General features: G+C 41.0%; 1 protein-coding gene and 1 long non-coding RNA gene across 2 annotated transcripts; one reads left to right on the top strand and one right to left on the bottom strand.

The window, feature by feature from the left end:
- Positions 1-8,433: 8,433 nt before the first annotated feature.
- On the bottom strand, positions 8,434-19,361 carry LOC132679254 (uncharacterized). Its single transcript, XR_013553397.2, has 4 exons — positions 18,905-19,361; positions 15,409-15,571; positions 9,165-14,014; positions 8,434-8,687 (listed from the first exon to the last, which is right to left on the bottom strand). It is a non-coding gene; the product is annotated as an uncharacterized LOC132679254 (long non-coding RNA).
- Positions 19,362-19,605: 244 nt separating this feature from the next.
- TWIST1 (twist family bHLH transcription factor 1) lies at positions 19,606-21,547 on the top strand. The gene is made up of 2 exons (XM_060632663.3): positions 19,606-20,364; positions 20,881-21,547. The coding sequence occupies exon 1, from the start codon at positions 19,717-19,719 to the stop codon at positions 20,320-20,322; it is 606 nt and encodes a 201-aa protein (XP_060488646.1). The 5' UTR covers positions 19,606-19,716; the 3' UTR covers positions 20,323-20,364; positions 20,881-21,547.
- Positions 21,548-26,134: the final 4,587 nt, after the last annotated feature.

Genomic DNA, 26,134 nt, shown 5'->3' with positions numbered 1-26,134 from the left:
CATTGACCCTCAACATGCAAGAGAAGTTGAAATTAATTAGAAAGATAGGGATTAAATTTACCTTTAAATACACAGAGTTAACAACTAAAAGGAAAAGTACTTCACAAATATGCACTTCAATTTTATTGACACTGAAATGGAAAATGCAAATGGAAATTTTAACAGTGTTGTGAGCCTTCTCAAAAACAGCTGAGTTCACCCACAATTCACACACATACACACAAACGCACTCCTAATGAAAATAACTACAGTAAACTATACTTATTTCTAATGATATTCCTGGTTTTTAAACAATTAGTACCAAATTTTGCTTCCTATTTAGCCCCATGGGAATTACAATGCATATATGAGTGTGTGTGCATGTGTGTGTGAAGGCTCATATTGTATTGACATTTGATGTTTACTTCATTTTTTAAAAGGATTAATATTAGAACCAAGTGAGTGTGATCCCCAAAACTTTACATATTCATATGCATATTCATTTTCATGGACTTTTCGTATTCACGTTTGAAAACTGTCATACACTAAAAGAAAAAAAGTACATTTCTAACAAGTAATTTCAAAATATTTCAAACTTGCACTGCTTTTAATAACTTTTATTGTTTTTAACATGTGACATTTTATCCCCATTAGCAATAACAGATGTCTAATGCATTAAAAAGGAAAATCCTGCACACATGTTGAAACAGAGGATTTTACTGAAAGGAAAGCATGTGCTTTGATTTATATTAGTCAAAATTTAGATACTGTACTTGGTGCTATTTCAGGAAATGAAAAGGTGAGGAAATAGTTATATACCAGTAAACCAGAGCAAAAGTCTCCATAGAAACCAAAACAGTTTCAGTGGGAGCCACATAAGCTAAATTAATACCTAGAATATGGTCATATTAGCCCCTAGAGAGCTAATTCGAACAAAATAAAACACCGTTCGTTGGTTCATGCATGTTACACCATATTTACAATTCTTCTTTGTTCACAGTTAATTGTCAAAACCTAATCAGTCATCAAGACTATGAAAATTTGGGTGAACGCTAAGGAGAAAAGATCACAAAAACAACAGTGTTTACTTACTCTTCCCCAACTCCATGATCTTCACCACTAGTCAAAAGAAACACAAAGGGCAAATTGAAAAATAATGAACGATAAATCCCATTTTATTTGTTTAGCTAGTGTTTGGCCTCAGTTTTCACAGGCACTCCTGTAGACTCCTCACCTGACTTAGTGCTCCCCCACCCCACTGCAGACAGTACTGAGTGAGGAACCACAAGCCAGTAGGGGCAGCAATTAATTTACTGAACAACTACTATGCACTGGCTGCCTACATATACTATGCCATCCAATCCTTACAAAATACTATGATGAATATTAATATATGCTTTACAAATAAAAAAATTAAGTTCAAATTAAATGAAATATCCTGTCCAAGCTTAGACAGTGGTGGAGCCAGATTTTGACCCAGTTGTCTCCTTCTCTGGAGGTAATGGTGACAAACGTTGCCATTATATAGCTCTATGCCTCTGTCAATTAGCTGAAGAATAGCATATACTCCTTGCAAAGGTGACCCAGCATTCATTGTGTGTCCAGCTGGTTACAGCATAGACCGAAGAATTAAGAATTACTATCAGTTCCTAATGGTTTCAATTTATACCATCTTTCAAATGGCGTATTTGTTGCTAGTGGGATAATTTCTATTCCATGCAATTTGTATTTTATTCCTTTACACTCATTTTCTATGTTATTATTGTTTTGTGTTCATAGAGTGTGATAGAAATAGCTTCTTCCATCTAACCTGGGCTGTTTTCTTAAATGCTTCAGAAATACATCCGTGGGTGTATGTGACATAAAGGTATAGCTTCCAACTGCCTGATCCTATCACAAAAGGGCTACCACCTAGAGATCACATAATCCTTGATATTTCCTTCACACGATTCATTTCATTACAAACTGATTCATAATTAACCATAAGGTATACCGTCAGCTAAAGTATCCTATATATATTTATCATCTTTATGATGTTTGGAACAGCAAAAAGGGAAGTGCATTAGATATAAGCATAGATATAAGCATAATATATAAGCATGAGATACATCTATCCCGTGTTTTGGCAGGTCTGTCCCACTAGTCAAACTGGGTATCACTACACTTGTCCTACTGGACAGAGTTACTTTCAGGTTTTTCTCTTTTTGTTCACTTCATTTTCTTGCTCCCCAGCAAAACTAAAATTAAATTGAGAGGATCTTCTTAAGTGTGAGATTTTAACCTTAAAACAGAGAAAATTTGCTCATAAAGGTACTTATTTCATCATCTCCACAAAAGAAAAACACGACTTCTGGGTTGAAATTAAGGCTGGTTTGTATCTCTACAATTCTGGTATAAAATATAATTTGCCAACTTATGATGTAATAGCCAAGAAACCCAAAACAATGTCAAGAGCATTACCAAGGTCAGAAATGCTGAGTCCTAGCTGCAATAGGACAGTGTGGACAAGTCCCAAAGAAGAATCTTTTAAAAGGAAAGGGTACTACTCAGACTAACCTGAACTATGAATTTGAGGGTGGCTGGAAACTTCATGGAGGCTGACCACAAATTTACTACCGAACGGATCAAGTGGCAAAAGTGAATACAATTCTCAGATTTATGACATTTAATTCAGAAACAGAGGTTCTGTTGAAATAAAATTCCAACCATTGGGAGAATTTCCATGTCAGAAGATACAATTTATAATACTTTCTTCATCAGTTTAAAGTTTAAGGCCATTATTATGTCTCTGATTTTGTGGATGTTCTTTAGGCGATACTATTTTATAAATCTGCTTTTCCTTCAAACTCTGGCTGATTTGCTACAAGTTAGTTGTGTTGCTTTTTAGAGTTCCTATATCATTAGTAATTGGCTCTCAATGTATTACTCTGTATTACAGTTCTAGTTATTCATCCCTCATTGTCACAAAGGTAAGTGGCTATGTATGACAAAGAAAAAATTACACAAAATCATTATAGATCTCTCTTGCTTCCCTTCTCTTCTCTTTCTCCCCACAGTTTTTTTTTCTCCTGTCCATGCCATCATTCTGTTGGATTCACTGACTAAATTTTATATAGTAGCATAGAAAATTAAGTTTCTTTTCTAGATTCTCTCCTTCTGTGAACATGTATGCAAATGTTTTCTACAGAAATTATAGAGAAATAAAACACCAAGATATATTTTATTCAGTCTAGTGAAGTTAGTGGGCTACATAAATATCTCCCTTGGGAGAAAGAAGTTGACAAAATGATCAAGAAGGTGAACAATTTCCTGACTCCCCTTTCCTAAGTCAATGTTCATGGTCATTCTTCTGTGTAGCCCTAAACTAAACAAGCGCATAAATGTCATAGTGAGGAGAGAGTGAAAAGTAGCAATAATGTAGGCTCAGTTTACATTTAAATTGGGCTGGATCGAATTGAGTTTTCTTGCTCCGTTCAGTACCCAGTTCCTGTGCTAACTTTCACTACCAATTTAACAAAAATCTATCAAATTATTTATTGGATGTTTACTTGTACTTGGCTTTGTTCTCAACATAATTTTTTTTCATTCAGTTAAGGTATCTTGTCTAAAATGAGCTCATAGTAGAATGAGAGACATACACTTAACCAGCTTGTGTAGACACTGGATGGAATATGTAGAAACAGTAGTTGTTGGGATATAATAGAAGAAAGGTAGTTAATATATTGTAAGTTCCATAGTAACCTATACCTAAATGCCCTTAGGTTGAGGCTTCTGGGAGGAGGAGTGTTGGCAGGTGGAGTGAAAGGGCTATATACCCAGCATGCACACTATGACTAGGTCTAAAGGAGTAATTCTAAGCTAAAAGCCAAGTTGAAGCCAAAGTTCATGATCATTTTGTTCACTACTTGGTAAATAGCCTGCTAGTTACCTAACAATATCCATTCTCTCTTTCTTCCTTTAACAATATAGCCTGTAAAGGTTATACTTCACATGGCTATCCAGCTAATGACTACCTTTCACAGCCTCCCTTGTAGTTAGTCGTGGCTATGTGACTAGAATCTAGTAATGGGATATGAGCACTAGCCACATGTAATTTCTAGATAGGGCCCCTAAAAGAGGGACATGTCTTCCCTTGGCTTTTCTCCCTTCCCAATGGCTAGAATGCAAAATTGAAATGAGTTTGGGGTGGCCATTTGGTCCATGAAATGGAAGTCCTATTTTGAGGACAAAAGAATAAGACATTAAATCTCCACCATGGTTCAGCCAGCGAGCCAAGACTGTAACACCTATCCAAATTTCTCATAAGATAAATAAACTTTGTTGTTTAATCCACTATATTTTTTGATCTCTTTATTATAGTGCCATATCCTACTTAATGTGTCTCTTCCTCCCAGGTACCTAGGACAGTGCCTGACATATAACAGGGTCTCATTAATATTGTGGACCTGTTAAGGGGCAGAATGATCTCACACTACATAGGTTTTTAAGCCTAAGGCCAGAGTACAAATACGCAAGGACTACATTGCAATTCTTCTGAACAAGCTGATATAAGAGAGGGAGAAGTACACACTATGCCTTTTCCCTACCCCAGTATGTAACACACCTCAGCTCCTCATACCCTAACATCACCTCACAAGGTACCATTGTGATGTCTCAGAAGGGAAAAAACAGTCTAGCTCTACAAAATGAAAGAAAGCATGAAATGTGAAAGAGGAAAATCAGCTTCTATGCTGTATAATACACAGCTGAAAGCTAGTGTCATTCTATGACAGTATAAACAATATAAATTTGAATGCAATAAAATTTTTCAAAAAACAATTAAAATGTATCTAAATTCAAATTTTTATATTATAAGAAATTTAGCAGACTTTTAGTTTATCTGTCTTTTGTTGTGACTTTCTCTTTGACAATGCACATTTGGGCTAAAAGTACCAAACTATAGAAGATGGTAACTGTTAATTGTTATACCCTTGCCTCCAAATAGGGGCAACAGAGCATTCAAATTCAGCATGTCTTCCATTTCAGATACTGCTGGACTCAAGGGTTTTCCCAACCTAGACTAATGCATTTTACTATCAAATTTCAGGGAGCATAATCTCAAAATCACCTCTCAATAACTTTCAATATCTCTGCTAAGAAAGACAACATTTACTGAAGATAGCCAGAAGTATATTATTCAAGATACTCAAATATCTGTTAGAATTAGGCGCTCCTGGGTGGCTTAGTCGGTTAAAAGTCCGACTCTTGGTTTTGGCTCAGGTCACGATCTCAATGCTCTTGAGTTCAAGCCCTGCATTGGGCGCTGCACTGGCAATCAGAACCTGTTTGGTATTTTCTCTCTCTCTCCTTCTCTTTCTCCCTCTCTCTCTGCCTCTCCCCTGCTCATGCTCTTTGTCTCTCAAAATAAATAAATAAACTTAAAGCACATTTTTAAAAATTCTGTGACAGGATTAAACCCCATAATCAGAAAGAAATTAGCAAATTAGTAAATCATTTTTGCCACCATATCACAAACCTATATTAAATAACATTATTTTTAAAAAAGGAACAGCCCTGTGAAATTTATTGGATATTTTATATATATTGTCATGAATACTGTCTTTTATTAACCTTAAGGCTTCCTTTCCCAATTAAGTTAAAAAAAAAATTCTTTCAGGCAAGTCACAGTATCGGAAATAGTCGGACTTCTGGATTCCGTGTGTGTGTGTGTGTGTGTGTGTGTGTCTGTGTGTTTCCTTCACAGACCCTATAGATGTTACAAATTGTTTGTGATACCTATTCATGTTGTATACTAGACTTCTTAGAGCCAAGTTTCTGATAATTAAAAAATATATAGAACAAGAAAGACAACTAGTTTACTAGAATCCCTGGCATCTGAAATATAAGCTGCAAGTCCTCAAAAAATACATAGGACATTCTTCTGCTAACTTGAGTTTTACTTTATACAGTTTCTTTTTTTTTTTATTCATGTATCTTCCTTATGTTTAACGTATGTCTTCCTTCTGGCTTTTTTCTATTCATGTTATCTACCTTAAATCTTCCTCTGGAAGTGTTATTTATTAATACATGAATATTTTTATAAGATGTTCTCCTTCAAGAATTTTTTGCTTAGGGGTGCCTGGGTGTCTCAGTCAGTTAAGTGCCCTACTTCAGCTCAAGTCATGATTCATGGTTGGTGGGTTCGAGGCCGACGTCAGTCTCTGTGCTGACAGCTCAGAGCCTGGAGCCTGCTTCAGAGTGTGTCTCCCTCTCTCTCTGCCCTTCCCCTGCTTGTGCTCTACCTCTAAAATAAATGAATATAAAAAAAAATTTTTTTTAATAAGTTTTTGTTTAGAGGGGCGCCTGGGTGGCTCAGTTGGTTGGGCATCCGACTTCAGCTCAGGTCACGATCTCACAGTTTGTGAGTTCAAGCCCCGTGTCGGGTTCTGTGTTGACAGCTCAGAGCTTGGAGCCTGCTTCGGATTCTATGTCTCCCTCTCTCTCTGCCCCTCCCCTGCCCATGCTCTGCCTCTCTCTGTCTCAAAAATAAATAAAACATTAAAATTTTTTTTTAAAAAAAGAGTTTGTTTAGTTTCACACTTACTCTTCTTGTTTTTATAACAACTGATTAGACTTCGGTTGCTGTATTTCCTTGTATCATTGCTCATCTCATTCTTGTGTCATTCTCAGTAAGCTAAGAGTAAACTTGACCTTTTGTTGTTGTTAAGAGGACAAAATGGTATTTTCTGAGTCTTCCACACTTGTTCACACGTGTAAATGTGACTTTGGTTGGTTATATGAACTTCGTGGACTATAATATCCTTTTGGCCTGTGTTCTTTTGGAAAAGACCTAAGTAGCCAGATTTTCATTTTTTTTTTTAAATAAATAACCTATGTTCTCTATCTGGATGCCTATAGGATGGCTTATCTTCAACATTCAATATTTTTCTGACAATATTAATGGGTATGGATCTGTTTTCACTCACTTTGCTTGGAATACAGTGTGCCATTCCATTTTATGAACTGTGTTAGTTTTTTTTTTTTTTTCCTACTCTGGAGAATTATGTCTTTTATTAATGATTATTGCTTCTCAATTTGTCCTAGTTTCTTCTTGGAAAAATGAATTATCTCTAATTTCACAAATATCACCCTACTTAAAATTGTACTCTCCTCATTAATCCCTATATCCCTTCTCTGATTGTTTTCTCTATAGAGTGATAACCATCTTTTTGTTTTTCACTCAACTCTTCCTCACATATACTCCCATAGTGATCACCTCCAGTTAAATAGCTCCAAAGGCCATGGCTATGCTGATATATTCCAAGTTTTACCTTCAGTCCAGACCTCTCTCACCAACTCCAGACTCACAAGTCCAACTGCCACCCAGCAATTCCACTTGGATTTCTAACTGACATCTCAAACTCAACATGTTTGAAATGAACTCTCCGCCCTGAAATGTGTTCCACCACAACCTTCTCCATCTCAGGGGTTGCCAATGCCCCCCCCCCCCCGCCTCACTTTTTCTCAAATAAAAAGCCCTAAAGTCATTCTTGATGCCTCCTCCACACACCTCATATCTTATCTTTAGTGAATCCTATTAGTTCTACCTTCAAAATATATCTAGAATCTAGTCACTTCTTTCCAACTCCAACTCCACGGTTAACATCTAGTTTAGGTCATAAACACCTCTCATCTACATTACTGCAGTGGCCTGCTAACTAGTCTCTGTTCCCTTGAAGAAAAGCCCATACATGCCAGAGACCTTGGCACAATTCTGGGTCGATACCATTTCTTCTTCTACACAGGAATATCATCAAGTGAATACTCTTGAGTTCTGACACTTGTGGTGGAGTGAGATCTTCATATGACTGAATGGACCACTTAAATGGTTGGATCATTCCGAGGAATCAGAAAAGGAACAGGATAGACATTTCAGCAGTCAAAGGACTGACCATCCTTCCCATTTGAATTGCTACAGCCTTAGATTGGACATTCCCTTAGTATTTTCTTCCAACTATTTTATTACACAAACCTCCAGCTCTTTGAAACAATTAGGCTGAAAAGTCTTCCTTGTCTTCCAGGTCAGGGTCAACTGCTTTAGCTTCTTCTTTGCAAAGAAAATAAAACAGAGAATTTACAGACACTTTTTGCTTTATTGTAGTCTTTTCCCTCCTCACCAATATTTGTGCTGGTGCTGCTATACAGAAAAAAACCTGCTAAATATATATATATATGTGTGTGTGTGTGTGTGTGTGTGTGTGTGTATGTATATATATGCGTGTATATATATGTATATATACATATATATACATATATGTACATATCCTATATGTGTATATGTATATGTATATATCCTATATATATATACATATATATATATAGGATATATATAGGAAAAAACTGCTAAATATATATATATGTACATATCCTATATATGTATATGTGTGTGTGTGTGTGTGTGTGTGTGTGTATGGCATATATAGCTATAACAATACTAGATATGTTTATTGAATAATTTAAGAATCCAGTTAGTGGTAATATTTGATTGAATATCTGTGGAAGGAAACAGTCTCCAAATTATTTTTTTAAGTTTATTTGTTTAGTTTGAGAGAGAGAAAGAGAGAACACAAGCAGGGGAGGGACAGAGAGAGAGGGAGAAAGAATCGGGCTATCAGCACAAAGCCCAATGCAAGGGCTTGATCCCAGGAACTGTGAGATCATGACCTGAGCTGAAATCAAGAGTTAGATGTTTAACTGACTGAGCAACACAGGCACCCTTTCAAATTAGTATTTTTAAAGAAAGTGTTTTTAATCTCTGACTTTTAAGGAATAGATATTACTCTATCTTATTGTTGTTTGAGTACACTGGCTAAAATGTAAGTTTAAGATAAGACTGAGGTAAATTAAGGTATATTTAACTTGTGATTGTACTTGCACTTTTTGTACATTTCTAAAGAGAAAAATAATCAATAAATGAGTATTTATAGAGTACCCATTGTGCACACTATGGAGCCCATGTGGAATATGAGAAAAGTCTGGTTTCCTACAGCAAGTAGCCTTGCTGGGAATAAAATACTAACACAAATGAAACAGACTCCAATATAAGCCACTTAACACTAAGTTATCCTACAGTGAGTCTCAATGGTGTGGACCCTGGAAATGCCACCTCTGTTGGAGTTCAACAAACACTAAATAGTACTTCCTACCATTGGGTGAATACTCAGTCTGTGTGTCTTGGTGGGAAACTGCACTCCTTGTGATCACCTGGATGCAGGAAAGGGTGGGCTGAGGGAAAGAGACACATTAATGATGGCTTCTAGGTTTTTAGGCTAAGCAATTAGACAAACGACTTACTGAAATTGTGGGAGGAACAAATTACGACTAACAGTAAGTTCAAGATGTCTGTGAGAAACCTGCATTGTAGTATCAAGTGGACAGTTGAATATGAGAGTCTTTAGCTCAGACAAGATACCGCCTACTATGGAAAATGGAGGTCATACGCCTCCTGTTACCATTTTTTGGTAGCTAGGGCATGGATAAATTATTGAACCTCCTCCAATTAGTGTCCTCATCCTAAACTTTGAGTCCTCAGGGACTGAAATAAGGATATAGGAAGTGATGCTCTTCAAACAGAACTCAATCATCAATTAATTTCCTCATTTACCCTTTAAGCCCTTCCTTTATACTTGGAATTGAATACAAATGCTACATCTCAGTCTACAAGGTACTGCATAACTCAGTCCTCATTTAAAGTAATAATATCAAACACATATCGAGTGCCAGGCACCATTTTAAGCACTTATGACTCTATTTCATCATGACAACTAATGATGCACTTTATTCCCTCTTTTTCCCAGGAAGCATGGAGGGGCAAGTAACCTATATAAGATTACACACAGGTAGTGAGAAGTTGAGTCATATTTGAACCTAGGTTGACTGGCTCCAGGATCTGGGTTGTCAGGTACTACACTGTTCTCTATGGCCATTCTATGTTGCCAGAAAGGAAGAATCACTCTGGACTTCTAAATCGTCTTCTTGCTCTAGCAGTGTATGACTTTACTGAAGTGCTTTTTTTTTTTTTTTTTTTTTGAAAATATAAGCAGTTTCTCCAGTTATGCAATTGTAATGTTTTAAGAATTTTATAATAAATTAAATGAAAATGATCATCTTATTTAATTTAACTAGGGAAATTATGCAGATTGTTATTTTTAATCTGCTTTCATTATTTTTCATTCTGTTCTATCCTATTCTGTTCTCCAATAATGTGATCTTCTGCCATACCTATTACCTCAAGTAAATGACAAAAGCCACAGCGCCTTGTGATTGCAGCTTTCATTGCTGATAGATTCACAAATAAAAACCAATAGTCTTTCTGTCTTAACCAAAGTTTGCCATGAAATTCTCTCTCTCCCATTTAAAATGCATACTAAACAAAGTACTTTAAAGTGTTTTGATGAACCTCTATAAAATATCAGGGTGCCTAGTTTTTCATGTAAGAATCAATATAATGAACACAATAGTGAATAAATGTTACATAAGCCTAGAAGTGGAGTTGATTTTTCCGAATAATTGCATCAGACTGTAGTCTATTTTGGAGAATAGCTCTGTTAAAGAAGAAATATAACTCACTTGCAGTATTGGTTCTTCAGACATTTCAAGCCTGCCGATATTCTTCAAATTTAACATCTGTGTCTTCCTCTTTAGAGTATTTTTAACAATTATTTATCCCCAGCCCAAAAATTTGGCTGTGAAATTAAAATTGCTGTTAAAGTTGCTTTATGACCACCAATGGCTATTTCTGTTTTTCTCAGTCATTGTATGTACTTCATGCTCCCTAGAAACAGCTCTACCCATGAATATAATAAGTACATCTAAATAGGTCAGTTATGATTAAAGCAAAGAGATTGTGATTGTTTGTTCTTAACACACATCTGATAGTGAGACAGAAGAGTATGCTCTATTTGATAGCCACTTTTCAAGGTTCTAAGACCTTGGCAGAAATCGAGATGATGAGACAGGGGCAGTGGGTTCCGGTTTCCTCACTAGCTCATTGTGTTCTGCCTAGAATTGAATCCAAAAGACAGAACTGGATGACATCAGTCACACTGAAGGCATGGAAGGCTCAGACAGGCCAGGATGTTAGTCCAACACCCACCTAGAAAAAGTGCAAAGGTACTAGTACTACAACCATTTCTTTCTTCACAACTTTCCTTGACTTTCAGTCAGGGCTCTTCAATTTGTCCCAGTATCCTTCGGCTAGCCTAGGCCCCTCCTTTCCTGAGAAAAATGTCATACAATCAAATTCACTCAAAGGTGTCAGTGAGCTAATGTGTTACCTCACCTTGGGGACTTTACCATCTAAAAGACGAGCCTGGAGAAGACAACGGCAGGCTCCAACTTAATGAGTTGTCAGTGATAGATTTCAAGCATGGCTATGGGAAGTATTAATTGGTTTTGGAGAAAGCCCCTTCAAACCACTTCACTACCTATTTTACTCATTTTTGGCATAAAAGTTTAGGACCACAGTTGGCCACAAGCAGTTTCCAGAACTAGAAGGAAATTCATTCTCATTACTTAGGAAAATGCTTTCAGGTTCTAGATATTGCCAAATCATAGAGTTAGAAGCAGTCATAGAGAAAACTTTTTCATCCATAAAACTAAGAGGCTAGATAATTTCTAAAATCTTTCAAGTTTACACATTTTTTTAACTTTTTCATATTATCTACCCAACTACTTCATTTTACAGATGAGGAAACTGATACCTCCAAATTTCCCTGAATCCATTGTCCCTCAGCTTTATATTATACTGTCCACATACCCCATAACTACTGCAATGGTATAAGTTCTCATAAGTAAACTGATGCATTTATAGGACATATATTGTGGGCTGACACAAGAACTTCCTAAATATAATCACATAACTGTCTAACCCATCCCCTGCACCGTCCACAGGCTCGTATGTCTAAAATATAAATCTGATTGTGTCTTTTCCCTGTTTAACATTCTTCAGTTTCCCCAACTCCATTTAGAGCTAAACCCAAATTCTCTAGCATGTCACACAGTTAGTGATCTAAACTTTGTATCATTTCTAGCTGTTCCCACACCCATTCCATCTCCAGCCATGCAAGATTCCTTACAGCACCCCCAGCAGGTCATACACGCTCCTGCCTCCCTGCCTTTATCCATGCCACTCCCAGTGTCTTTCCTTCCTCCTCCCCTTTCTACTCCTCATCTGGTTCACCCCAAACATCCTTGAAGACTAAAGCTGAGATAAAGGGTACTTTAGGAAGACTGCAATGTATGCTTCCTGTTAGATTTATGAATATTCCGTTCTGCTGAAGAGAATAAGAGAAACAAAGAAAATAGACGACATTAAGAATGGAAGTAAGTAACCTATAAGACATCTTAGACATCACTAAAGTAAGTAGGAATGGACAGAAAGGCTATGTAAGCATCAGATAGTCATGGACTCTCAGGGAATCCCATATTCATGAGGTCTTCAGCTCCCTGTTGGTGACATTCAACTTGGCCCACTTGTCCTCTGGCCAAGACTGAAAGATAAAACCCACAGCTGCTCAGAGGCAAATATCAAGCCCACCTGTGGACAAGAGTATTTACCTTCTCTAACAGAGCAAGTTAATTTAGCTCCAGGAACCCTACATCATTGTTAACCCTCACTTTGGACCTCTTAACTACACCATCAGCAAGGAAAGCTGCTGGAGGGCAGAGTCACCGGGAACCTGTGTACTCCAGGATTTGGGTAGCATGGCCCTTCCTGCCTGTTTGCAACCTATTCTAGTATATTAACCTACTGTAATTCCCTTTCTTACTGTATGTTTCTAATCAACTTAATAAACCAGGTTGATATGTACATCTTCACTTGGTCTGTGGGCCTTTCTGTGTGTGTCTCTGGCTGGGACAAGCTTCCTGGAAATATATTTAGAGGCTATCATTGCAGTGAGGTAATCTCCCCATGCACCAAGGCATCCTGTCACCTCAGACCAGGTCCAGGGTCCTTGGCACTCTTTGAAACATCCATCACAGTAGTTAGCTCTCCATGCCACAAAACTGTTTTCAGATTTTATTTCTCAATAGACTGTGACATCCTTGATGTCAGGGGCTAAATATTCTTACTCCAAGTACCTAACATAATTAGAGGTGGACACATTTTTGTTAAATTATGAAAGAATCAATAGACGTGTTATAACTAATTAGTGCCAGTTGAAACCAGAATTCAGGTCTCCTGAATGCACCATTAGGCAGAACCAGAACCTCACGATCTCTCAAGGTCTTGAGTAGGAGTGAGTGAGAATAAAATGTATCACTACAACTATGTCTTTCCTGAGGTATCTGAGGTGGGGAAGACACAGGCATTGATGCTGGCTAACCACAGGCAAAAAACACCAAGTTTGATCTCCATTGTGGAGGTCAAATAGAAAACAATGAGCCAGGATTTCTAAAATCCTATCATAATTCAAAGCATTTTTCACACAGTAATGGCATCAAGTGTCCCCCCAGACGTCTTCCCCTCTACCATCTTGAGAGGCAAGAACGACAACATGTAATACCTTTACTCTAATTCCAGATAGACCATATCTATTCAAGGAACATTACCCTCATTAAAAGTTTCCCAGCCCTCCACAAAGTTCCTTACTTTTTGTTAGCACTTCAGCGAGAATGACAGGGATTTTTAAAATCAAATGCCTACACCAAGGGACAGGTAGCTACTTACAACAATCTCTGTGAGCAGAAACTGAGGCAAATAATCCAGGTGCTTTTCTATTTCCCACTAAATGCATTTCTTTCTTTCTTTTCAGATGTAAGCCTTTTCTCTTGTCACTGACCCCTCCATATTAAGCCTTATTCTTTTTCTCTTTCGGTCTCCCACCAGTTGTCCCAGCGCCCTCTTATACTCTCTTCACATTCTTCTCTGTCTTGTTCTCATTTTTGCTCTGGTTTTTCCTTCTTGTCCTTTTCTCTTCTTCTCTTTCCAGCATCTCTGGTCCACAGCTCAGTTCCTCCAGCAGGGTCTCAGAGAGTGTGATTAGGAATGTATCTGCAAGAAGACACATATGCAAAACAAAAAAAGCATTGAGTTCCAAATGAAGCAGCGATTCCCCAGTTTGACTGTCACCAGCATTCTACCAGAACTATAAAATTCATCTAAAAAAATATCAAGACATAATTCATTTTAATTTAATTTACAAAGTAATCAGATGCTCTGAAATCTTTTTTGAGAAAAAGTAATAGGAAAGAGGACAGTGACCTTAAATTAAAGAGTGTGTATCATAATTTGGGGGAAGTGTTGGGAATCTGTATCTTAATATCCTATTTTTCCATATCTTTGAAAAATAATTTAGTTCTTATGACATGCGTTAAAATAGAACTGGCAAATCATAAAACATAATTTCCATGCATTTGTTCACATAAAGACAACCCAAATGCTGAAACTAAAAATTCAAACTTTCAAAGGTATTCTGGAATAGTAACATATTTTTAAAAAAAGATTGTTTTTCATTGCCAAACATGGCTCTAAAATTGAGCAAGTAAAATTCCAGATCACTCACAGTTTTGTCCAAACCTCTACTAATGCAAAATAAATGTTTTCCCTTAAAATGGTAGCATTTTAGTACATTTTCATTCATGTTTTTCTTTTATTTTCTACAATAAAGAGAAAAGATAAAATCTTCCAAGACATCCCAGGTTTGAATGCCAACTTATGTGTATATATGGTTTTTTCATTTATTTTTAAAATGATTTTTATTTTTTAAGTTTTAATTTTTTTAGTTTACATCAAAGTTACTTAATTAAGAAAAGTGACATAAATGAAATAGGCATCCCCAAAATGACATTCACTGTACAATATTTTTTGCTATTTTGTAAGCCTTCTACAAGTGTCTTTTTAAACAAAGTTCTCTAGGAAATTGTGTCCTCTTGTGGTCACTGGCAAAAACAACATGTTTTGTGCAGGAAGAATCAATCAAAACAATGGAAATAGGATTTAAGGCTTCAGGAAAAGCCATTTGTGAAAAAAGGAAATCCCTTGAAGTGTAGAGAGATGAAAGTTAGGAGTAATCAGAGTAGGAACTTTTTCTGGAAAAAACACAGAATATAAACCATTAGATTTATATTTAAATTGCTTGATGATTAGACAGAAAAGATAAAAACGCTTACTAGGTAGGAAGACTATGGTCATGATAAAAGCCGCTATGAATAAGTACATATTTCTTACATTATTTCTTCAGTTACTCCAGCAGCTCTCTGAAATAGGCGAGTATGTATGTCACCAAGATTAACTGGCAGCAAAGACAGGACACAGTCTCTCTAGCCTGCACACCCAACAAGCTAATAAAAGCTGGGTGGGGAGGAGGCTCTTCAAGACACCATACTTTTCCACACTCTGATTCCTCTTTATGTACAAGTTCAGCATATGCTGTTTCTTTATCTTACCTTCATTTTGAATGCACAATGTCAGATATTGTAAAGATTAATTTATTTGAAATTTGATTTGCTTGTTTAAGGTGCTCCTGGCAACTCAATTTCTTATGCTTTATCCTTTTTCATTTTACTTCCAGACTGAAAGCTTCACATTTGATAATTTTAGTTCCTGATCCTTAAAGAAGTTTGGAAAGAGAAATATAGAATCAGTTAGATTCATGAATTAAACTACCATGAAAAGAGAAAGAGAATGACCTCTTCTTTAGGGTAAGGTATTCAAACACGAAGGCTGCCTGTGTCACCAATCCAAGTCACTTGTGCTGACACAGACTTCATACTCCGCTTTGAAAAAATTCTCTTACTTAACTATCAAACTAGGCAATCCCCCATGGAGTGTTCAAAACAAGATGAAATCTAAGATGTCCATTCAACTGCAGCCTTCTCCAATTTGCGCCCCCTTCTGTGTGAACACTCCTGTGCCACGTTCATGCAATTCAGAGAAATTATTTCATAGAACTCTAAGCCAGCCTTCAGGTGGTAGGTCATCCAAAGAATAAGGAGAAAGAGTAGGAAGAGAGAGTCTCAAGCACTCACCTTTTGTGCAATCCCAGCTCCCAAATTTACCACCTTGCTAACAATTCTATAGTATATACATGTTTCTTTTCCTTCTCTGAAAGTATTTATAAATGAATGTTGCTAAGAGAATGCCAGTGGGTACACATTCAGATGTAAAAATACAGATAGATACATACTTACTGCTTCTGCTCAGTAGGAGATTCCTAACTCTGTTTCTTCTAACAGTTTTTTTTTTTTTTTTTTTTTCACTTTTTAACACAGCACACATTCCTCAGGAAGGACTGCTAACATGCCAAGTTTGCAGTTTTGAAAACAAAGCTCGTTTTGAATTATCCAAGTGCAAAAGAAAAACTTTTTTGTTTTCAGTTCTTTTTTTTTTCAGGGAATTTGTTTTAGAAGTAGACAAAATGATTTAATTTCAATTAATCCAGTATTCCCAAAGAAGGCAGTTCTCCACTAACGTTCTTCAAGTCAGGCTGAGTTCAGCCCCAAGGGGAAATTTCCAAAACCGTTTTTTAAGAGCCTGAAATTAGGATTTTAGAACTAGGGATGCTTTCCCCCAGCAAGTGTGGACAAGAAAATTGTTAGATAAAATGTTACGTAGGATATAGCTGCAGATGAACAGGGTGGGACCAGGAAATATTACAGTTTGCAAAGCAGGGAGTATTGAGCCCCAGACATTTTGAGAGGTAATTCATTTGGCAAGCCACAGCCTTCTGCTCAAAAAGTAACATGTAGGCACTGAAAACCCCTCTCATTCTCTTCGTCCATTTCTTCAAAGAGCTCAAGAGAAATTTCTTCTCAGAACTAAAGTCATTGATTATGACTCTGTCAGGAAGATTCCATGCCGAGATGGTTCTAGTTAGGTCATTCATTTTCAGCCCTCCAGTAAGCATTCTGGCATCCAGAGCGCAGCCTCAGCTCCCGGGGATCCCTGGTGCCCAACAGCCAGGAGCTCTTCATTCCCTAGAAGTTTAGTTGCTCAGAACAGGGCTGGGTTAATTTGTTTAAGAACTAGTCTTAGAGATTGATGACTCTGCAAGTCTGGCTGGCTAAGGATCCTTGGCTGCTAGCTGCTGAGGACTCCGTTTCTCCTCCAGCTTCTCTGCCCTCATTTCCATCCCGCAACCCCAATTCCCCACCCCAATTCCCCTTGGTCAGGTAAGGTTTCCCTTTACACTTTGCCCACACTTTCCTGTCTTGCTTGTCCATAGCCACAAAGGAAAAAGTCCAATTATTCAATCTCTTTAGTTTTAAGACTTCAACCAAAGGGAAAAGAAAAACAAAATTAAGATTTGAGATTGATCTTTTAAAAAGAAAGGTAAAGGTGGAAACTTTTCAAGATTTCTGCAGCCACCTTCAAATAAGAATTGCGGAATAATCTGCAATTCAGATTTATAAGAGAGAACACTGGGTAGAGTGGGGCAGAATTTCTGCCTTATTCTCTGCTTCCAAGAGATAAAATCCTACAGGCAGAAGATGAAAACAAAAGGTGTGACTTATCATAATGAGTTTTGCTTTAAGGATACCTGCCTGCACACTATTAAGTGGAGGTCAAGTAGAATCCACTTTCCAGACGGGCTCTCATTTTAAAATGCCGCGGGAGCTCTCCAAGCAGGCCAGTCAGCATGCTGTGGGCATTGTTTCTGAATATTTGTAAAAATGGTGATAGACAGACCCTGCAAGTCACACCTCCCATGAAAGCACTGCCTTGTTCACCCCCACGGGAGGGATGCCTCTTGCCCTCACTTCCCCCAGAAGTCTGAGCCCTTCAGCCAGCTCCAGGCGCTCCAGACCCCAGGGTTTCCGGACTGAATCTGTGAGCCTCAGCGGGGCAGAGCCACATGGCCTGCCCTCGTGTTGCCTGGGCTCCCTCCTCCTCTTCCTCCTCCTCCTGACACCCGGGACAACGACCCTCCATCAGGCCCAGAATGGGGTCCTTCGCTAAGTTAATTCTCCCCTGACAGTCCAGTCTGGGGATAGCGTGAGAGGACCTTGGCCTGTGCAGGGCACACAAGCTCAGCACCCCCAAATCTACCCCCTGAATATCGACTAATGCTTTGCTTTGCAACTAACGGATGAACACAAAAAGCTTATTCTATCCCAACTCGTTCCAATAGAGAGAAACAAGTCTGGAACTGCAAAGATGGGTTTCTCTTCCATGAGGCTTTCCTTCCAGCCCACCAACTTTTGTTGCCTCCGATCTGACAGAAGCTGCATTAACACCCTCTTTGGGGCTCTTTGTTGTTAATGTATCAGACAGAATTGCTTAAAATATAAAAGCGTCCAAGTAACTGGACCACGTCTGGGTAGCACGAAGCATAACTGCCCACTCCACCTCCTAGGAACAAGGAGTGGAGAAGGTGCCTCTCACAACTGGCTTGGGCAAGCCGCGTTGTGTTCAGGGGCTTTGGGACCTCATCTCACTTTCTTACGAGCCTACCTTTAGAGGTCACAATGCGGGGCCTTATTGGGAAGTAGGGTAGGGATGAAATGGCCACAGGGTCCTCCACCTTGGGCTGGCAGCTCAGGAGATCAGGGCCGCAGCGAAAACGCTGCGCTGTCCCTCTCTGGCCCCGCTGCCTTCTCCAAGAACAAAACTGACTTCCGAGAAAGAATGAATTTCTGTCTCTTTCCAGTACCGTCGGAGGTGTAGCCTTTTGAGTGGTAGGAAGCGTTAGACTGGGTCAGTGTAGAGGGAAAAGGAAGGCCCAGATGCTTCTCAGGGAGGGGTGAGAGCAGGCCGGGGCGCAGATCCACACTCCCCGTGTCGCAGCCACGTCTTCAGAAACGCCCACGACTTCAGGGCCCGCCGCAGCGGTTTGGCCTTTGGGGCTCTAGGGGCCCGTCTACCTGACTATTGGGGGAGCTCCGCGGCTGCCAGTTTTGCCATTGCCCCCACCCCAGCAATCCCAAAGGCGGCCCCACGGACCTAGAGGGTACTGGGGAGAGTTGAGACATCACGCACTGCGTAGAAGCTGTTGCTGCCGCTGCTGTCACAGCCACTCCGGGAGGGACTGACACCGCGGCCGAGAGGTCCCCTCCGGCCGCTTTCCGGGGCTGCGCTCGGGTGCGGGGGCGCGGCCCGCGCGCAACGGCGCGGAAGGAAATCGCCCCGCGCCCGCCTGCGGAGGGCGGCGGGGAGGGAAGAGGGAGGGCAGCAAAGAGGCGGGCAGAGGGGCCGGCCGCCGGAGCCAGGTCGTTTTTGAATGGTTTGGGAGAACGAATTGTTAGACCCTGAGCAAGTGGGGGGTGGGGACGGGGAAAGGAGGGGGGGGGGGCTGGAAAGCGGAAACTTTCCTATAAAACTTCGAAAAGTCCCTCCTCCCCACGTCAGGCCAATGACACTGCTGCCCCCAAACTTTCCGGCTGCACGGAGGTATAAGAGCCTCCAAGTCTGCAGCTTTCGTCCAACTCCCAGACACCTCGCGGGCTCGCCGGCACCGGCAGCGTTTCCAGGAGGCCGAGCAGGGTGTGCGTGCGGCCGTTGGGCGCCTTCTTTTTGGACCTCGGGGCCATCCACACCGTCCCCTCCCCCTCCCGCCTCCCTCCCCGCCTCCCCCGCGCGCCCTCCCCGCGGAGATCCACCCCGTCCCTCCTCCCGCTCCCTCCTCGGCGGGCCGCACCGCCCCGGCCGGCGCCGCGCGCGGGGGAAGCTGGCGGGCTGAGGCGCCCCGCTCTCCTCCTTTTCCCGGGCCGCCCCTCTGCCCCGGGCCTGCGAGGCCGCACGCTGCCACCTGAGAGATGATGCAGGACGTGTCTAGCTCGCCAGTCTCGCCGGCCGACGACAGCCTGAGCAACAGCGAGGAAGAGCCGGACCGGCAGCAGCCGCCGAGCGGCAAGCGCGGGGGGCGCAAGCGGCGCAGCAGCCGGCGCAGCGCGGGCGGCGGCGCGGGGCCCGGCGGGGCCGCGGGCGGGGGCGTCGGAGGCGGCGACGAGCCGGGCAGCCCGGCCCAGGGCAAGCGCGGCAAGAAATCTGCGGGTGGCGGCGGCGGCGGCGGCGCCGGCGGCGGCGGCAGCAGCAGCGGCGGCGGGAGCCCGCAGTCCTACGAGGAGCTGCAGACGCAGCGGGTCATGGCCAACGTGCGGGAGCGCCAGCGCACGCAATCGCTGAACGAGGCGTTCGCCGCGCTGCGGAAGATCATCCCCACGCTGCCTTCGGACAAGCTGAGCAAGATCCAGACCCTCAAGTTGGCGGCCAGGTACATCGACTTCCTCTACCAGGTTCTCCAGAGCGACGAGCTGGACTCCAAGATGGCAAGCTGCAGCTATGTGGCCCATGAGCGGCTCAGCTACGCCTTCTCGGTCTGGAGGATGGAGGGGGCCTGGTCCATGTCCGCGTCCCACTAGCAGGCGGAGCTCCCCACCCCCTCGGCAGGGCCGGAGACCTAGGTAAGGACCGACACCTCTGCGCCCCTTCGCCGCTCAGGTGGCGGACGAACTGACGGCCGGGCCGCGGCTGCCTGCCCCTTCCTCAGCCCCCTCTCCCACTCCGCTCTCAGCCTTCGCCACCTCATCCCCTGAACGTCCCCGAAAGGCTGGTCCGTCCCCGCTAGGGAGAGAGGGGGGATGCGCCCCGGTTAGGAGCGTGCGTGTGCGTGAGTGTGCGTGCCAGACAGGAGGGAAGTCTGAGAAAGACTCCAGGGTCATGGGTAAGGACAGTTTTCTTGCCAGCGCCTCCCTTTCTTTTTGGCTTTAAGTTTTCCTTCTCCTTAAAACAAATGTTTCCAAATTCCACCTCCTCCTTCTTTCCGCCCACCCACTTCCTCTTGCCCTTGGGCTGAAATCCTTCCAGGTTGTTCAGCGCAATTTCTCAGTAGTGGTGATAAGAACAGAGCTCACTAGTCTTAGAAAACAGCCACGAAGACCTAAACAATAACCAACTTTCCCCTCTCTGGGTTTTTGCAGATGTCATTGTTTCCAGAGAAGGAGCAAATGGACAGTCTAGAGACTCTGGAGCTGGATAACTAAAAATAAATATATATGCCAAAGATTTTCTTGGAAATTAGAAGAGCAGAACCCAAATTCAAAGAAACAGGGCGTGGGGCGCACTTTTAAAAGAGAAAGCGAGACAGGCCCGTGGACAGTGATTCCCAGACGGGCAGCGGCACCATCCTCACACCTCTGCATTCTGATAGAAGTCTGAACAGTTGTTTGTGTTCTTTTTTTTTTTTTTTTTTGACGAAGAATGTTTTTATTTTTATTTTTTCATGCATGCATTCTCAAGAGGTCGTGCCAATCAGCCACTGAAAGGAAAGGCATCATTATGGACTTTCTCCATTTTAAAATGGTAACAACCAGAGGAATTTTAAGAACATCGTTAGAAATAAAAATACGGGGATCAAACTGACTTGCAAAATCACAGTCAGTTCATTCCTTTTTACCTTCTTCCTCTGAGGGAAAAAAAAAAAAACTTAAAATACAAAAAACAACATTCTATTTATTTATTGATGACCCATGGTAAAATGCAAATAGATCCGGTGTCTAAATGCATTCATATTTTTATGATTGTTTTGTAAATATCTTTGTATATTATTTTTCTGCAATAAATAAATATGATTGAAAATTTTAAGAACCTCAAAGTTTGGTCTATATTTTTAAAGCTCAGGATTAAGTTGGTGGTAAATACTTGCTTGTTTAACTCTGGAGGCACCCAGGAGGGAGGGGGCACTAATATAAACAAAGCAGTGAAAAACGCAAATAAACTAGCTACTGACAGGCACAGGCATGTTATTTAGAAAGACAGCTTTATTATTATTCCAATTTGGTGTTCAGTGGGCTTTGTGGCATCTATCCTTCATCTCTTACCAGTTCTCTAAACAGCGAAAACTTAAATTTGTTACTCACCTCTCTTGCTTATATTTTGAGGAGGCAGTCGTAGAACAGTTCAACGCATATAAGCAATATGAAGCCAGCAGTCTTTTCTCTTGTTAACTCTGTATTTTTGTCATGAGCTCCACTGTTTGTGAGGATTTTTAAATAAGGTTCATTTCAGTGAACGGGTGTATAAAGTGTTCTTAAAATGACCTATCTGTACACGTATAAATCAATACAAATGCACTGAAAATAGTAAAGTTTAATTCAGCAGGAAAGATAATTCCAGTTGTAATTTACCTCTCTCTTTCATGAATGAAAATGATAATTAATGTCATGTTTGCTTAAAAGAAAAGCCAAAGTTAAGAATATTTTTCCATGTTGATGTTACCTATTTGGGAAGCATGCTCCTTTTTTGTATGTATAAAGAACATACAACTATGGAGTCAAATACAATAAGCAAAAAACCTGAACTTCCAGTATCTTCAGTAACAATTGGAACAATTACAATTTTAAATGCAACAGCTATTCATTTTCTGGTCAGTTCATTAGCAAGTAGATTTTATCCAAAATTACACGGAATTTTTCCTTGGTTACTTATAGGTATACAAAATCTGATGAAGTTAAGTTAAATGGGCAAATGGGGCTTGATTTTTATTTCATTATGGTTATTTCTGAACCAGGAAAATATTGGCTCATAACTAATATCATTAGGAGCAATACATTTGTATCACTCAGTGCTTAACTTTTACATCTAGTTTACTGCATTCAGGTGTAATCTGGCAAGCTTTCAAACTGGAAAATAATTTTGTTGTCTATTTCAAACAAAGGCTATGGCAGATAAGTGTATATGAATCCAAACAGGTTGTGTTTGTTCAACTCAGATTGAGGCTCTTATTACCTGAAGGTTTTTCATTCCCTCCCACACAACATCAGGGAATGCTGACATAACAATATTGTAAATTTACTATTCTGAATATTTGAGACCGTATTTTAGGATAAGGACCCTGTAGCATTTACTTACACTGAAAGGTTAGTGAAGGCTTGGGGAATTTGTTTGGATTTTGGTATTCCTTTACCAAATAACTACATGAGCCGGGAAAGTGATTATGTGTGCATGTATTTGTAGGGTGTGGGTGTATTGGCAGAGTGGAGAGAGAGAGGGAGTGCGTGTGTATAGGGTAGAAATGTAAGGGTACCCTAGAAGAATGAGGGAGGGCACATCAAGATGGTAATTCTCTCTTTTGTGTGTATCATCCTACACCTCCATTTTCTAAACTGTTCATGGAGGAATCTCCTTGTTCACTAGCTTGGTCTGACTATTTGATATTTCAGATTTCTTGACGTACATCAGGATGGAGCTGACTGTCACTGCTGAGAAGGTAATCTCTTATCTTATCTCTGATGATTTAAAACCCAGAGGTTTCACAAAAGGTAGCTTTTCATTTGCCTTTTTAATTTTTTTCTTTTTTTCTTTTTTTTCTTTTTCTTTAGTATTTTGTTCTCTTTTCTCATAAGAGAACCCTGTGGAGAAAAATACCATATTTGTGTTGCTAAACTGAAGGTAATATTTTCCCCTAGATTTTCAGAGAAATGAATGAATGAATGAAAGGCGATGAATAGCTTTACTTTGAATGAGAATAATTCATGGAAAATATTAACTATTATACAATTTTCAGGTTGCAGACTGATTTTGTATTATTGCCAATCTCCTCCCCCTTGCACATAACAATGCTAATTCTTTTTTAGAATAGAAATAAAGCCACCTGTATTTCTTTTGCTCTACTATTTTTTTCCTGTTTTAATTCTTTTTGCTACCTATTCTTATTTAAAGGACACTTAAAATGAATTACCTCTGCTTCAGAAGTGAGAATTTAATGTGATGGCTGGACTGGGGGACTCTACCCTTTAGCCAGAATGCATTCACTGGAGGGAAAAATGCTGTATAAAATAGCCTTGGGTGAATTCTATAAACCACTGAGTAAAAATGGTTCCTTTACTGTGCACATAGTTTTTTTTTTTTTTTTTAATTTTGCTTTTAATTTCGTTGGATTGATAGCCTTCAGTCATAAGAAAGTAAATTTTTGTTCTTATACACACATTTATGTTCCTTCTTTGTGCACACACTTGCTAAGCACATGCACAGATGATAATTCATGCACAGTTGCAGGTATCCTCTCTAAAGTGGTACAAATTATTAATAAAATAATGTTAAATAGCAAAAACTCACATACTGTGTGTACTTTTTTCCCACACTCAACAACGGCACAAGCTTCTTGCTCCTGCAGTCTTCAGGCTCATATTCATAATGGAGCTTTTTAAGGGACACTTGGCCTCTTGCAAAAAAGTCGAGCATTTTGCACATTCCACGGTTTGGCAAACTCAGAACTGGTTATTTTCTCTAGACCGGTATCAAGTTCTTCTCAGGCATATGATTTCACTTGAAGTCCTGCCCAGGAATCCTTCAAAGTGAGCGTTTGTCCCGCTCTCATGATGTCAGGCGGTTTTCCCTGCATCTGTAATTTGAAGAAAAACAAACAAACCTGCGGGGAACAAACGCCACGGAAACCCAAACAGAACTCCGTGGGGAGCGGGAGTCTCACCTGCGGCGGGCGCGGGCGGGGGGCGCAGGCCCAGACTCCCCTGCGTGGGTGGCGGTCCGGTGCCGCACGGTGGAGAGAAAGACAATGTCGGTGCCCTCCTCCGACTGCGTAGACCGCTCCGGGCCCCGCGTCTGGCCGCTGCGCGGAGGCGGCGGTTCCAAGTGTCAGCGGTAGCAAAGGCGGCAGCAGCAACAGAGTCAGGCAAAGGCCCAGCCTCAAATTTCCAGAGACAGGCCTGTATTAGCGACAAACAGGGGTCGGGCGGGGGATCCCCGGGGGCCACTTTTGCAGAATTTTCTGCCTGTTGCGTCGTAAGCTGTGCCCCACCCCCAGCACCAGCGAAAGTGGAAGGAAAGTGCACCGTCAAAGTGGAAGGAGAAATCGGTTTCCTCGTAATTTCTCAAAGCCGGCAACCCCACTCTTTCCCGGAAACCTCGAAACCGAGACCTCAAAAATGCCACAGGATTATTAATTATCCTTATTTACTGAACAGCAAAAGACAGACGCAGTAAACCGGGCATGGGATACATTTGCCATTTGCTTTTGTCCCAAGGCCCCAGGACGTGAGCCCACTTAATGTTCTTAGCAAATCAAAGCACGTGTCCTTTGAAGAAGGTGTGTAATTGGAGTTTAAGGCATGTATGGAATTCCCAGATGTCTATAAAGTAAGAAGGAGCATGTGGCAGGTCACTGGAAGGTGGGGCAGGTTAAAATCACTGGCACAAAGTCCCCCCCCCCCCTTTATATTCGCCTTCTTTGTAAGAGCCAGGGAGGTAAACCTTGGGGAAAGGATGGGACGGGATCGTAATGAATGTCCAGCTTCTCCTATCAGAGTCATAGTAACCATGGTAAAAAGCACATGGTCAGAAAACCTCAAAGAAAACACTCAATTATAGCCGGGATTTCGTGGGCGCCCTGCAATGAGATCGTTTGGGGTTTGCTTCAGCGAAGGCCTCCAACGGCTGTCCTTCTTGTTTACGTGGACTGTTTTCTTTTCCTTCCATTCCCCCGCCTCCCCCCTCCCCCACTAAGTTTGTGGATGTGTCTTCGTACTTATGCGTGAACAAAATTCCGGGTTAGGAAAAGAAAAAAAAAAATGTCTAAAAACATTCATTCCTAAAGGCAGCCTTCTTGGGGGAGGGGAGATTGAAGATTACGAGCAAGTGAAATTAAGTTTCTGTAAAACATGCAGTTTAAACATGGACCAGAAATGAGCGAATGTTCAATGAAAAGACAACCATCAGAATCAGCAGCACTCTTTTCTCATTTCACTGAGGAATATGTAGATGCATATGAGACTGTGGAATCCAAGCGCGAGTCTGAATATTGTTGAGTAGGCAGTTTTGTTTTGTTTTGTTTTGTTTTTGGTTTGAAGCCGGAATCGAAGGCAATATGACTTTTCTCCTTGGGTTCAAGATGGTGCGCTCACTTACCTGCACAGTGGAGCCAGAGGCGGACACGTAAGGATGGGGGTCTGCCAGAGAAGTTGGCCCTGGCAAAGGTTGGCCTTGGGAGGGTGTCGGTGTGGGGTCATCTGAGACTGGGGCCCAGAGCGTGGGGGCTGGAACAAAACGCGCCACAGACCCCGCCACTGAAGCAGGCGGGAGGGCTAAAAGGACGCGTGGGGGGAGGGGGGGGACAAGAGTGTGACAAGTGAAAAGTTAAGCAGGTACCTGAAGGAAGTTTATCTTGCCCAGATGTTAGGGCTTTTATGAAATGTCACGTGAAGAGAACAGATGTACAAT

This window comes from Panthera onca, chromosome A2 (assembly GCF_046562875.1).
Source record: "Panthera onca isolate mPanOnc1 chromosome A2, mPanOnc1 haplotype 2, whole genome shotgun sequence".
Taxonomy (NCBI): Eukaryota; Metazoa; Chordata; class Mammalia; order Carnivora; family Felidae; genus Panthera; species Panthera onca.
Note: the sequence above shows the minus strand (reverse complement) of the source record. Positions and strands in the feature narration are given on the sequence as shown.

Excerpts from the sequence above, each read along its gene's own strand:
- TWIST1 (XM_060632663.3), top strand. The coding sequence starts at position 19,717 with ATGATGCAGGACGTGTCTAGCTCGCCAGTCTCGCCGGCCGACGACAGC.